The sequence below is a fragment of the Epinephelus lanceolatus genome, chromosome 20, assembly GCF_041903045.1.
Source record: "Epinephelus lanceolatus isolate andai-2023 chromosome 20, ASM4190304v1, whole genome shotgun sequence".
Lineage (NCBI taxonomy): Eukaryota > Metazoa > Chordata > Actinopteri > Perciformes > Serranidae > Epinephelus > Epinephelus lanceolatus.
In genome coordinates, this window is record NC_135753.1 from 17,883,280 (window position 1) to 17,898,667 (window position 15,388).

General features: G+C 42.0%; 1 protein-coding gene across 1 annotated transcript in view; it reads right to left on the reverse strand.

Moving 5' to 3' along the window:
• Nucleotides 1-15,388, reverse strand: part of plxdc2b (plexin domain containing 2b) — a 144,747-nt gene that overhangs the window by 67,301 nt on the left and 62,058 nt on the right. The window contains exons 3-4 of the mRNA XM_033639070.2: nucleotides 9,252-9,398; nucleotides 1,704-1,773 (exon numbers count right to left, since the gene is read on the reverse strand). Of these exons, the coding sequence (XP_033494961.2) occupies nucleotides 1,704-1,773; nucleotides 9,252-9,398 (217 nt within the window). The remainder of the gene's footprint in view (nucleotides 1-1,703; nucleotides 1,774-9,251; nucleotides 9,399-15,388) is intronic.

Sequence of the window (15,388 nt, forward strand, 5' to 3'; positions counted from 1 at the left end):
AGCGCATTGGCTCTACAGTGCACGGCACTGCTGATGAACCATTTTATTGCAGCACAGAGTATCTGCCAGCAACCAATTACTTGCAGAGGCTTCCATACAACTTCTTTCAATGGTTCCGATTTAATCAGAAGACAAATTAAAAAGGATGACTAGCCAATGTGAAAATCAAAAGAAAGCATAGAATAATGTACTGAAAGAGACTGTTGTGCCATCACATTTTTTTGTGGTTTGAGAGCAAAGATCCGGTCGCCGCTGTGCAAATACAATTAGGTCTTACAACTTACAAGGGCTTACAACTGGTATCTTGAATAAGGCTGCATGCCGACCTCATCTTGTTGCCTCGTCGTTAAAGAGTTTGAGAACTGGCTGCTGTAGTGTTTAGAAAGTAACTTAAACTCTGAAAACACAAAACAAAGTGTAAACATAACTCTGCTGCTGTTTCATCACACTAAGTTGAGAAAAGATGTTTCTCTGCAAAGTTTCAGCATCAGTTGCAAAAAGAAATAATATTTGCTGGGGTACAAACTGACTTGCTGACAACAATAAAAGTGGGGCGGAAAGATGGTCCAGTGGGGAGAGGACTAGCTGACTGATAGGCCCTGAAATGGAGGGATGCAAGGAGGGCGTCTCGGAGACAAAGCCCCAGAGGCCTGCAAGAGGCAGATAGCTGCCTCCTCCTCCTCAGTCTCATCCCTCCATCTCTGTCTGGAGGAATGCAAATTCTTGTTATCTCCTCTCTAGAAGCGTCTGAGCCTGTCCATTCCTCCACACCGTCATCTCGTCTCTAAAGCCAACTCAACTTTGCCACTGATGGAGGATCAAGTGGGGAAAATTAGACAGTGACGATAATGATGATAAGAGACACGGCGGATTATTTCTTTATTATTCCAGTGGCAGTTAAACGCAGCACAACATCTCTGAAATAGTTGGGTAAGAGCAGGGCTTTAGTCTTTGATGTGATAATAGCTGGTTGGGGTGTTGTGGTTTTGCCGTCAAGACTCAAGTGGAAAATTGCTTTGCACACTCTGGCAAACACGTCTGCTGCGTCACGTGTCAAACATACACACACACATCTCCTGATACCCCCACCTCCTTATCCATGTCTATCAGGGTGTGCCAGGCCACTTGGCACAGGGACTCCTGTTTCCAGTCCAAACCCTTCGGTCTGGTTTCTCTTCCAGTTCAGTCTGGTGTGGGGTTGGTGGTGCTGAGTGTTGGGAGTGGTTTGTTTTCATATCCCCCAGTCTCTAGCAGACTATCCCGTGGAGGTGAGAGCTGTAAATGGTCTTGTATCAGGCTGACTGCTCGGCTGGCAGAGTGTCGGTGGTGGTTTTGTACTGTGGTTTGTGCCAGATGAGGCTTTTCAACTTCCCAGAGACAACATCTAAAGAAATAACTCATTGTTTGGTTCGTTTCTGTGCTCAGGGCTGAGATATCTTTGTACAGTAGCCACGCCACGCTCACTCACAGGTAAACCAAGTGCCAGGAACACATGCAGACACACTCTCCTTCTTCTCCATTTCATAAATGCAACGGTACTCCAGACTCATTTTTTATAAACCTTACCACATTCCCTCCCAAACCCAGCAGCAATAAAACACTGTCTGTGTACAATCTAATATGCCAAGCACATCGAGTATATCCAATAACAACACTAATAACTACTATTGAGAGAAAAGAGTCCAAGAACAGTGTTCACTTACCACCAGTCGCCACGGTGATTTCACGCAGGAAATGTCCATAAAAAGGGAAATCGAAGGACAGATTAACTCTCTGTGAAGGGAAAAACAGACAAATGACCCCGGTCAGAAAGATAGAGGCAAGAGGAGGATCACAGAAGAGACTGTTCTCATCTTAAAAACAACAAGAGGATTCAGATCAGAGGGAAAATGTGGAAGGAAAATACAGAGGTCTCTACTTTGTGGGGAAAACAGTGGCCATTTCTGAGGAGAAATATAAAAAAGAGATTTAAAAAAGAATGCGGTAAAAAAAAAAGACTTTAACAACATTTTAATACAAGAAAGAAAAAAACATATCCCTCCTATAAACGTCAGATTTGCAAGAAAGCAATAAAACTGAGTCTAATGGTAGTCATTGGTAAACACATATTTACATACAGAAGTCATTTTTTGCTTGAAAATTAAAAAAAAAAAAAAAGCCCTAAAGCTGTATTCACACAGGTCTCTAGCACTATCAGCGGACCTCATGCGATTTAGAAATTACTCCCCTACATCTTTGTTTTGAAATCTGTGCTTTACTCAAATTTACTGACGTTAAAAGATACGATGTGCCCAGTCATTTGTAACTCCACTCTACACAACACAGAAACCCTACACAGCACCACCAGCAGTGATGTACAGTGTTAACCTCCTTTTTCCTTTTAAATATGGGGTGGCATCAGCTCAGTCCATAGGCTTGGGTTGGGAACCGGAGGGCCGTTGGTCAAGTCCCCGCCCGCACCAAATATGTAGTGTGGACTGGCAGCTGGAGAGGTGCCAGTTTGCTTCCTGAGCACTGCCTGAGGTACTCTTAAGCAAGGCACTGAGCCCCTAACTACTCAGGGCGCCTGACCATGGTCAGCCCCCTCACTCTGACATCTCTCCGTTTAATGCATGTATAGGTCCTGTTTGTGCATATGTGTGTATTTTGGGCCTGTGTGTTTATGACAATAGAGCGAAAAATTTTAATTTCCCCTCAGGGATTAATAAAGTATATCTTCTTCTTCTTCTTTATCATCTTCTTCTCCTAAACAAACAGAACTGATTCTGCCACACACTGTCACATGTTCTCCATCTCATCATCTATCAAGACTTTGCTCTTCTGATTGACTGGAGCTTGCCTTTTCTGCAACAGCCTCCTGCACCCAAAATGCTGTCAGAACTTTGATTTATAATTGCCAAAGTAGCCTTCATAATTCTCTACCAGGAATGAGGCAGACATGAGGTGTGGAAAAAACAGAAAACCTAATTATGACCCAAAATCAATGAGGTGCCGATTGCACAAGACTAATAAACCCCGTTTCCACCGAGCAGTACGGTTCAGTTCAGCCAGTGGCGTATCTAGGACATTTTTACTGGGGTGGCCAAGATGGGACACAAAGCTAGTATGGGGTGGCCATGGCATAGCGAAGTATAATGCCATGTACGCAGCCAACCCCGGTTTGAATCCTGGCCGGAGGACCTTTGCTGCCTATGTCACATCCCCTCTCTCCCGTGATTTCCTGTCTCGTAACTGTCAAATAAAGGTGTCTATGCAGGTAAAAAAATATTTGAAAAAAGAGTCATTTTTTTTATTCCATTTCCACCTATCACAGTTCTCAGGAATCATTGATTGGCAGCATTTCTCTTGTTTCTTTTGTTGACGGACTTGACCAACTACCTATCAGATCTGGGGTGGCCACAGGGGTGGCCAATGAGTTTTCAGGGGTGGCCCCGGCCAACCCAGGCCACCCCTCAAAATCGCCCTTGAGTTCAGTTCACTTCAATACACATTTTTTTCCATTTCCACTGTAAAAAGTTGTGGATGGTACCAATGGAACCGTTCTCTACCATCCCCATTTTTGGTCACCCCTCTGTTGGGGTACCTAGCACACAGATCTGGTACTAAAAGGTGGAGCTGTGAACACTGCAGTGTGTTGATTGGTCAATAGCGGACGGCAACTCTTGCTCAGGGCTGAGTTGTGGCTGGTTTTATATAACCACTGTTCATACCGTGGTAAGTTTCATAGTTTCTATTATAACTATAGAAGTAAAGGATGTTTTGCTGCCTGTCGCAGCAGCTGTAGTCTGAGAAGAATAACTCAATTCACTGGGCCGACTGCCAGCACCTTTCAAGGTGGAACGTTTACTTGTAATGTTACCCAGAGCATGAGTTGACGATGTGAATCCATCAGCACACCTTAAATTTCACTGTGACAACTCTGACCATTGCTTTAGTTTTTATTGTCTCTCTTGGATGACAGACACTTTTAGTAATGAGTCGATCTTCAAGCATCTATATTAATTTCAACCGGATTATGTGAACTGTATATATTCTAATCCTCACTTGGAGAAAACAAAAGCATTGTGGAGTGTTGTTCCTGTGGGCTCTGGCCAGTTGAGCTTGTCTTAGAAGGACAAAATGCACAAACCTGCTATCTTCAGCATCCAACCCCCTTCTGTGGACGATAAACAAGGTGCAGACTTCCAACTATGAGGAAATACAGCGAGTGCTGGACGGAGCAGTGAGTGACAACAACCACACCCACATTTAAGGGTACTGCTTGCGGTGGAAACGGAAGGGTCTAGTTACAAATTACCACAGATCCTGAGGTAATAATAGTCAAAGCAAATAGAGCTTTTGTAAAGGTTATGTGTTGGTTTGTGGAGATTTTGTCTTTTAAAGTCAAAATTGTGACATTCAAGATTCAAATTAAGATATTTACTGAGGCAAAATTTTAAGATAGTGAGTCAAAGTTAAGAGATGTGTGTGTTTTGACTTACTATTGCATAATTCTAATTTACCATGAGTATTTGTAGTTTAAACCAAGTCAGCAATACGGTATTTAGGATATTCATGTTGTAATAACCTCTGCCTTAAGCTCTCTTTTTTAACCCTTGACACGACCATGTCCATGTCTGTCATTTTTCATGTGAAAAACTGAATGCCAAAATACAACTGCCTTCATGGAGAGACTGTCTGAAAATGTGTGCTGTTATCCCAATATTTAAATAATATTGCATCTCCCCCCTCCGTGTGAAGGCCAGCTTTTCCCCAGTGTGCTGGTTTAAAAAAACTTGGCCAGACAAATTGGTTCTGTCTGAATATAACCTGACCCTTCTCGCCTTTTAAAGCTTCGCCTTTTATAAGATATGTTTTATAAGGTATGTTCTAATTCTTTCATATATCATTTACTAATTCCTAAAATCTCAGACTAAGTATCTCAGAATTTTTATGTACTTTCTACGATTAGTATCATCTCTAACTTTTCATCTGTTCTTTTTTCTTCCTCTGACAGAAATGGGCTTCCATACGATTTTACAAATCTGTTTACGGGAATTAACACAAAATAAAAAGAGCTTCAAGAAACTATAATATCATCAAATGACTCTTGGACCAAATGAACAACAAACTTCCCAAGCATATTACCACAAATGATGGTTTATGCATTTAATCCCTGATCTGAATATGCTACAGTCACACTGCCAGAAAATGTTATGGATATAGACAGTCCACAGTAAACATGCAGCTATTATACATGATCCTAGATTATGGCAGGAGGAGTCATCCTGTGGCAAACCGCGCTGGATCTCACAGACTATATAGCCAATCCAGAGCTTAACTTTCCTACAATCCTGTGATGCAGTTGACCTCTGCGGCTGTGTTTTGTTTTACGACCTCATTGGCCAATTCCTTTTCAGTGTCGAGGGCCAAAGCGCTGGCAGGCGGCAGTGCCAGGAGGGAACGTGGAAGTTTTCTCCAATCCTGTTCCAGCACTCAGTTTTATGCAGTTTCTCAGGACTTTAACTGCCATAATAATAAACTCTATTTGTCTAAAATGTTAGTGTGCTGACACGGTGGCTGCATTTCAGCACAGATGGTTTTCACTTCTTCTTGCGCTGCAATTTCACAATGAAATCATGCAAGCAAGATTTCCATATCTCCCTTTTGACTCTGTATAGTTCTGCTGGCCATTAAATTAGGAAATTCACTTATTGATTTTTTTAAGCCAAAGTCAGAGAAACCTCCCACATCCCCTCCTGTACTGTTCAGAAGAAAAGCCTCGGCTCTTAGCTGGGTCGTTCTGTGGCTGCAAACAATAGCTTGCTTCAGATAGTTTGGTTCAATCCATCATTACATGACTGAAGGTAGAGGAGCAGAATGCACAATGTGGGACTCTATTCTATCTTCTCGCCAGCTATTGTTCACCCTGAGTGCTTTTTCTTTTTTTTACAGACTGTGGCTTCCCTGCTGCCATGCTGCTCTGTTTCTCCAGTCAGTCTGCTGCTGCCTTGTGTGACCTCATCAGTATGCACCTCACATGGGTCACCTGCTAGTGCAGAGGTGGAAGGAGGGGAGCTTTTAAAACTTTACTGCAGAGGAGATTTTTAACAGTTTTAATGCATAAAGGACTAATTTACCTCTTTCTTTAATGATACAGGAAACAAATATACTGATGGATGGTGTCTTTGAGGTGACATATGCAAATGTAATTACTGTAATATTTTAGCATTTAGCAAGTCTGTCCAATAGTCTACTGTCACATACACACATGTATCACATACAGTACACAGAAACACTGAGTTCCTCTTCTTTGTGTTGTTGGCATTGATTTTATCTTTCTGTGTATCTTTGGGCTAACAGGCTTGTAGGCACCAGTAGCTGATATGATTGGCGTCATGGTGTGTGTGTTTGCGAGAGGATTACATCTTAAAATGCAGACTGGTGTTGAAAGAAACAGTTGAAACAACCCAAGCTTGCTGATGCTGTGTCACTTAGCACCTGAGCTGCAGTTAAACTGGAACTTCCAGTCGCTCCAAACAGCCAAGTGATTTCTATGCAACTACACAACAGCTAAATTACATTTATGATGAAACTTATAACTTATAAGCAGGAATGCCCTCTAGTAGTGCTGTTCATAAACAATCTGCAGCATGTTCAAGTAAACCTCAGACACATTAACCTCTGGTAGCGTTCAGGTGATTTTTAAAGGGGGTTTAAGAGACCACAGATGTCTTAAAGAAGACCTATCATTATTATTATTATGCTCATTTTAAGGTTCATACTTGTTATTTGGGTTTCCTCACTTTCCTTAAACTGTGTGTGCTGGAACACCTGTATTCACCATCTGTCTGAGACGCTCCGTTGTAGCGCCCCCGTCTCTTGAAAAAGCCTAGTCTGCACTGACTGGCCAGCGTTTCTGGGTTCCCTGTTTCTGAGCAACTCTGCAGTGTCATTGCAGCCGAATAATGACTGTAATGGACAATAGCAGCACTTTCTACATTAAAAAAATATCAAATAAAAGCTTTTAAACCCAAATCTTCATGACTGGACATGTTCCATCAGGAATATGAGCCGAAATCAGCAACTAAGACTCCCTGACGTTAGCATGTAGCTACATGTAGCAGTGAAGGCTGCGTAATGTAAGCACTTGCAGTAGTGTGCCTGGAGCAGATGACCATATAAAGGAATCCATAATTAGCTGATCTCAGATTGTCTCTTAATTAGAAAAAAAAAACACTTTAAAACAGAGTAGATATGTTGCAATATACTGGTATTGATGATAAATGTGACTATGAAAAAATGAAATATGGATATCATTTTAATAATACACATATGGTAATATCATGTAAATAATTTGGTGGCTCTCAAATCATTCCTGTTTCTTTCTGTTCCTGCCTTGTCTCCCTCCTCCAACACCATCTGGTTGCCTTTTCACCATCCATTAAGTGTAATTGCTCTTATTGTACAATTTTGCACAGTTGTGGTGACAGACTCTTTGTCTCCCTACACCTCCCTACACTTGTATTTTTAGTGAAACTGATTTGCCAAAAAAAAGTGACAAAACACAATGGACACAGTTGGAGATAAATTTGACAGATGGTACTTTTTTTTTTTTGGAGATATCCCAATAATGTCGCCAATGTGAACTCTTTTGGCCACAATAATTATGTAGTGTTAATCTGACATTGTGCCAGCCTTAAAACAGAGTATTCAGAACAGTCAGAGGCCGGGGTTCCTGCTCACATCGATTATTTTTGCATACATTTACTTTATTATTTGGAACTATGGTCACATTTAATATGAACATCTGATATTGTAACATTATATATATATGTATATATATATATATATATATATATGACAATAAATATTAATAATAGGGATAATAGGTCCTTTTTAATAGAGCTGCAAGGATTTGTCTACTTATCAATTTGTCAGTTGCCAAAGAATTCATCGGATACTATTTCAATGATCAATTAAAGATTTTTGGGGGGCTTTTAGCCTTTAATGCATACGACAGTGAAATGTGAAAGGGGGGGGGTGGGGGGGTGGGGGGGTGACAAGCAGCAAAGGGCTGCAGGCTGGAATTGAACCTGGCTGCTGGAGCAAGGAATAAGCCTTTGTTCATGGGACACCTGCTACAGTATATCCACTAAGCCACCAATGCCCCTTCAATGATCAATTAATTATTAAACCAAATTTTTAAGCAAATAAAAAAATGTCTGGTCCCTGCTTCTCTTTTCCATGAGGATCATTGTAAACTTAATTTCTTCGGGTTTTGGACTGTTGGTTTGACAAAACGAGACATGTCAAGACAACATCTTGGACTTTTATTTTTACGGACCAACTGATTAATCGGCAAAATAATCCCCTGGGTAATTCATAATGAAAACAGTAATTTGTTGCAGCCTTAGTTGACAACATTTTGACATCCTATGCCCAGTTCAGACCAAAGATTTATGGCGAGAAAAGCCGAAACAGGTAACTACTTGCAATGTGCCATTCTGCAATGCTCTTAAAACCTGTTCTGATTTCCAGCTTTTCAGGCTGATTTTGTGGCTGAATATGATTTGTAGCTCCCTAAAATATGAGCAAGGATAGTGACGGTGAAATACTGGCTACAGTTGCATTTGTAGTCGTGATAAAACGGTGAAAACAGAAACATAACGAGCATCAGATGGACTGCATTCCTAATAAATACACAACAATAATATAAATAACCAGCGCCAATTAATTAGTCAATGAGAATGTGTGTGTGGGAGGGCATAAGCATGTAGAGCGAGCAGCAGCAGCGACCCACCATCCGACACCAGCACACCATGAGGACGGAAACAGAGGGCTTCACTTCAGCGGAATCCACTACAAGCCAATTGGTTGTAGAAACAGGTGATGTGCTTTATGTTCTAAAACCAGCCGCCAATGATTTGACCAGCAGAGTTGAAGGTGACACCATCAGTCGGCTTGAGTCAAGCTCAGACCGACTAGTTCACACTGCTACAACTTTTCTCTGCAACGTTTCTAAATGGTTTTGTCTCATCGTGAATCTTTGGTCTGAACTGGGCTTCAAAGTGCAGCTAATGACAATAAGCGACAGCCCCTCAGGTTGGGGTACATCTGAATGTCTTTTTTCTTATAGATAAATGTTAACGATTGGCTAAACATCCACAAAAAAGCATCACCTTACACTTGCCAAGACACCAAATCCAAACCAAAGTCACCAGGTTAAATGCTACTTCTAAATTCTCCTCTCACACCTTCTGTTGACTTACCGCTGCTTGTCTGTGTGTGTTGGACAGAATCCCGTGGATCTTCACTTTGTCCTTGTCCATCTGGTCGATATCTACCCACAAGTCTTTGCTCATCGGATCTGACGGGTTGTATGTTTTCGATGTGTAGTAGTTGTGATCTGTGTCCTCCTGTAGAAGTGACAAAACAAAATGTATCCTGTGAGTTTACATCCATATAAAGACTGTGAAGAAGCCCAGCGCAACAAAAGTTATTAAGTGGAATGTAATACAGCTTGAAGGAGAGAGTAGATATTGCTGCGTTGCTCAGTGAATTAAGCCGCTGGAGTCTGTGCTGGTATTATTCTGCCTACAGCCAAGAGAATATATGAACACATCAAATTCAAAGCAATCTAATAGACGGTGAGCTATTTTTAAAAACATTTCAAACCTCTACACAAACAGAAAACATATACAAATGGAAAATCAACAACGTGGAGTATTTTTAATTTCACTGCAGAACAAATAATCTGCTAAATTAGATTATATGATGCAATCACTTCCAATATGCGTGCACTCTCTCCGTGCCTTCATTCAACTATTTTCATTAGAGCACAATCAGCACGCAAAGAAGTTTTAATATCTACTAATCAAATTAAAGAAAACCAAGAGGCCAATCAACTTCTTCCACTCTTAAAACCAGACTGCACAGTCAGGACTGCCTTTTATAAGAGAAACATTTGTGGACTTTTATAAGCCATGTGGGAGCTGCTTTTATTGTTTCCTGTACAGAATTAGGAAGAATGCTCATGTCGCGGGCTTCCTATTGCTCGTCTCTCTCTCCTTGTGGGTCTAATGAGATACCTTACAGCTGTGCCTTTTATCTAAAACATTGTTAAAGCTAATGTTTTGTTGGGTAGGGAGACAGGGAAGTGTATACTGTGATCTCACTAATAGGAACTCACACAGCTCTGTGCAAACTTTGATATAGGGGTGGTATTATTTTGAGCTACTGCGCTTTGGTTGTCAAAAGGCCATGAGACAAACATTAATTAAAGCACAGTTCTTCTCTGTTCGGTTCGTTTTGCTTCAAGGATTCAGATTTCCCTTGGAGAGTTATAATCTAATACCTCTGCACAATATTCAGCCCCCAATATTAGACAGAGAGATAATGTTTCAGGCTTAGCGAAGCCTCGGTGGAATTGGTAAATATCAAAATTCCAAATGGAGTTCAGCCATGTAGGTGGTGTTACTTTTGATCAATTTGTAGATTTAAACAAACACTGCAAGAATCCCTTCATCGCAGCTTAAAGTGCAGACAAATCGTGTCAGGGAAAAAGCCCCCTCCAGGCAGCCTTAGTCAGCACATTACTTTCAGAATAGAAAACAAGGGCACTTGTAAAAGAGCAGACACAAATGCACAGCTGTAAAGTTCCCTGCTAATCAGCACAAGATGTTTTCTGGTCTTGTGGAGAAAGATCGAGGGAGACGGAGGCTCCTCGGAGGTGAGAGGGGCCAGTGAAAGGGGGAAGGTGGACAGGGTGGCCATCGTCCAGCTGGGTGTAGGTGGACATGAAGCTGTGAGCAAACAGAGTACGGGGTGCCTGACCGGAGAGACCGTCTCACACATACAAAAATACACAATTATAAAGAGAGCTTTGGTGGGAGGCTGTGGGAGGAAGGTACTGTCTGTTTCTTTAAATCATGCACTGGAAACTTGCTCAGTGAGTGAAGTGTGGTGCTCGATGCTGATGTGTGAAAATATAAACATGGTGTATGAAATGTTGCTACCAGCTCTGTTTTGAACAGACTTAGCACTGTGGGCCGCAATCCAATAAACATTTAGAGAATAGAAATCTCCACCCAAATAGATTTACAAAACATGGAATCATTATAATAGATTACAAATTAAATAAAAATTCAACTCAGATTTGTTCAGCTAGCAACATTCAGTCTGATTATCAGGCTAACACAGAGCCATACTCACACATATGTTCCATATGATGACTGTAGGAATTTAATATAAGTATAAAGTGTATTTTTTGCAGAAGGGAACTTATTACTATACTGACATGTATGAATTCAGTGAGAAACATACTGCCTTCACTTGCAGACTGTTTTTACAGAGGAGTATAGAGGACTGATGCAAAGCTTCATCACACGGTGTAACAACATTCACCTGAAGCTCAGTATCAGAAAGACCAGTGACTTCATGGTTCACCGCCAGAGAAACAGGCAAGAACACAAAATTGTAGCCGTGACAGCAGACAATGCTTCACATTTGAATGTTGCTGCAAAGAACCTACAAATTCTTGGCAATAGACATTTGTGTGACATTTTGTCATAATTAGCACATTAATTCTTGAGTGAACACCTGATTTGTAAGGTCACTGTGACCTTGACATCCATGCCAAATTTGAAAAAAATCCTTCCAGGCGTCCTGAGATATCACATTCATGAGAATGGAACCAATGGACTGAAAACCCGAAAACATATTGCCTTTGGCCATTGCTGTGGTGCAAAGGCATAAAAACCTGAACAGAAAAATTACTACCAACATTTTATAAATGTAAAATGTTCTGTGCACAAATCATCCACAGAAGGACAGAGCAGAGTATTTTTTAACATATTTATTAGAAGCTATGAAATGATGGTGATATATATTCCTGTTTTCACACAGTACCTGAGCTGAACCTCCGCATTCAGCTTGTTTTGATCTGGTGTAGGTCTGAATGCTGAGGTTCAGCTAAGGTGGCTGAGACAGGTAAAGACTTAAGCTTGAATCTAAGTGAGGACAGTTATTGCATCCCTCCTCTCTCTCCCTTAATTTCCTGTCACCTCTACAGTGTCACCCATCAAAGAGGGAAAAAAATCACCATCTTTTACATTTCCCCCCAAAAAAATCATTGGTATTTGTTGCCCTCTGTCCATTTGGGGCAGTGACACCATGACTACACTGTCTTGTTAACGTACACTAGAAAAGTTATCTACAATGTATTTCAAATACACTGCTCAAAAAAAATAAGATAACACTTAATGTGCACAGTAAAACATCAAGTCAGTTAAACTTCAGGAATATCAATCTGTCCATTTAAGTTTAAGTTTATTCACTTTATTAATCCCTCTGAGGGGAAATTCAATGTTTTCACTCTTGCTTGTCAATTACACACAGGTCTGAAAGACACACACATGCACAAACAGGACCTATACATGCACAAAGTGGAGAGATCTCAGAGTGAGGGGGCTGCCCTTTGGTCAGGCGCCCTGAGCGGTTGGGGGGTTCGGTGCCTTGCTCAAGGGCACCTCGGCAGTGCCCAGGAGGTGAACTGGCACCTCTCCAGCATATTTTGGTCCGGACGGGGACTCGAACAGGCGACCCTCCGGTTCCCAACCCAAGTCCCTATGGACTGAGCTACTGCTGGAAGCACAAGTGATTGTGAATCAGTTTCACCTGCTTTGGTGAAACTGAAAGTGACAACAGGTACGTATAATGGAGAGGCAAAAGCAAGACAACCCTCAAAAAGGGAATGGTTTTACATGTGGTGGCCGCAGCCCAATCAGGTTACATAGGTAGTCCAGCTCCTCCAGGATGGCACATCCATAAGTGTGGTTTCCACAAGGTTTGCTGTGTCTCCCAGCACAGTCTCAAGAGCATGGAAGAGACGCCAGGAGACCGGCCATTACACGAGGGGAGCTGGACAGGGCCGTAGAAGGGCATCAACCTAGCAGAAGGACCGATATCTGCTCCTTTGTGAGAGGAGGAACAGGAGGAGCACAGCCAGAGTCCTACCTCCAGCAGCTACTGGTGTGCATGTTTCTGACCAAACTGTCAGAAACAGACTCCATGAGGGTGGCATGAGGGCCGGACGTCCTCTAGTGGGACCTGTGCTCACAGCCCAGCACCATGCAGCTTTATTGGCATTTGCCAGAGGACACCAGAACTGGCAGGTCCGTGATTCACACCCCATTCAAGATGAGAGCAGGTTCACACTGAGCACATATGACAGGTATGAAAGAGTCTGGAGCTGCCGTGGTGAACATTATGCTGCCTTTAACATCATCCAGCATGACCAGTTTGGCGGTGGGTCAGTGATGGGCTGGGAAGGCATACCCTTGGAGGGTCACACAGGCCTCCATGTCATAGCCAGCAGTACCCTGATTGTTGTTAGGTACTGGGAGGAAATCCTCAGAGCAACTGTCAGACCTTACGCTGGTGCCGGACAATGCCCAGTCTCATGTGGCCAGAGTGTGTTCCTGGATGACAAAAGCACTGATGCCATTGACTGGTCCTCTCTTTCCTCTGACCTAAATCCAACTGTGCATCTATGGGACGTTATGTATCGGTGCATCTGATGCCACCAAGTACCACCACAGACTGTCCAGGAGCTCACTGATGCCCTGATCCAGGTCCAGGGAGGAGATCCCCCAGGACACCATCCGCCGACTCATCAAGAGCATGTCCAGACGTTGTCATGCAATTTAAATATATCTGGAGCAGAAAAACAATAAAATTGATAGTTCTAGTATATGTTTGGGCTACATTAGAAATCAACATTTGCCCTCCTAAAGACTTGCACAGAAAATTCAAATGCACTGCTAATGCAAAACCATCCATTTGACACCAATTTAATGAAAACCCAGCCACTTTCTATATATTGTGCAAGCATTTTAGATACAAACTGTAATGTAAAAGTATAAGGCGATGCACACACACACACACACACACCCACACACACACACACACAACTCAAGTGGGCTGAGTTCCAATTGACCCTCAGAGACACGACAGAAGTGGAGACGAGCCTGAGCTACAATGAAAAGCTCAATGGGGGCTAATGGAAGATAGATGGCCACATGATGAACAATGAGAGGAGAGGAGAGGAGAGGAGAGGACTGTGACCTCGCAACTCAGGCTCAGTCGGTAACTCCTGTCCCATTTTTGATCTGTCCATCATAAACTAAAACTAGATAGAGATGGAAAAAAAAATGTAGCCAACAATGGTACATTTTCTGTCTCTAGAGCAGAAAAACAAATGGTAGAAAAGATTCAATCACTAAGACTCACTCCCATCTCAGTCTGAGGCTTTTACTCAAGCTGCCCACCACATCAATATTGCATTATAGTGAGACCTGAATATCTTGTTTTCACTTCTGAATGGCTCCTTAACACAGGGGAGACCATGAATATAAAGGAATCCATTGCTTCGCATTCGCAAAATTATTCTGCTTGTTTCTTTTAAAGAAAATAAGACGTCTTGAGATGTCTCTTAAAACTGGTACTGAAGACATAAAAAAAATAAAGGAGGAACACAACAACAAACTATAATCCCCTCAGCTGCAACCATGGCTTTACTCCTGAGAAAATAAAATTTCATGTATGCACAAGGAGGAGTTGAGCTCTGAATAAATGTTCAAATATGTTGGGATTAAACTGTTTGTCAGCCAGCCCTCTTCTTCCTAAGATAGTACCATGCTGCACACACACACACACACACACACACACACACACACACACACACACACACAGTAGCATACGCTGTTAAATCAGACTGCAGCCTGTTTGAAAAAGCATTAAAAAGGATGCCATCGCTCATGTGTGCAGCTCTTCATCAGCTGATAATGCCTGTGATCCATTATTCATCGTTCCGCTCTGCCGTCTGCTTCTCCGTCTCCTGCCAGTTGTGTAGCAGCTTGATGGTATTCGTGGTGTGTGTTTGTGTGTGTTTTGAAACTCAAGAATGTGAAACTACATACTCTTCTGTGCAGCACTGGCCAATTTCTCATTCTTTTTTAATGGTAGTGTGGTGTCTTCAGTATGATGTAGAGGTCTTCACAGACCAGAAAAAAATGATACCAACACCCTGCATGCATTAATTATTTTCACTTATGTATTTGAAATACTGACACACAGACCATGGCAATAAAGTGACTCTACCTCAACCTGCTTGTAATTTCGGACCCAGTCAAAATTAGGTGCCCAGGGCAGGTTCCTCAGAATCCAAACGACCCGGAAAGACATCAACAATGCATCTGAAGTATCTTTTTTTACTACTCCTGGTGGCATTTGAAATGCTTCAAAAATGTATGATCACTCTTAAAAATCTAAAAGAAACTGAGAAAGGGGGCATTATAGTAGCTTACTGGGTACCATAAAGGTTGAGTCCTTACCGCAGAAGCCCAGG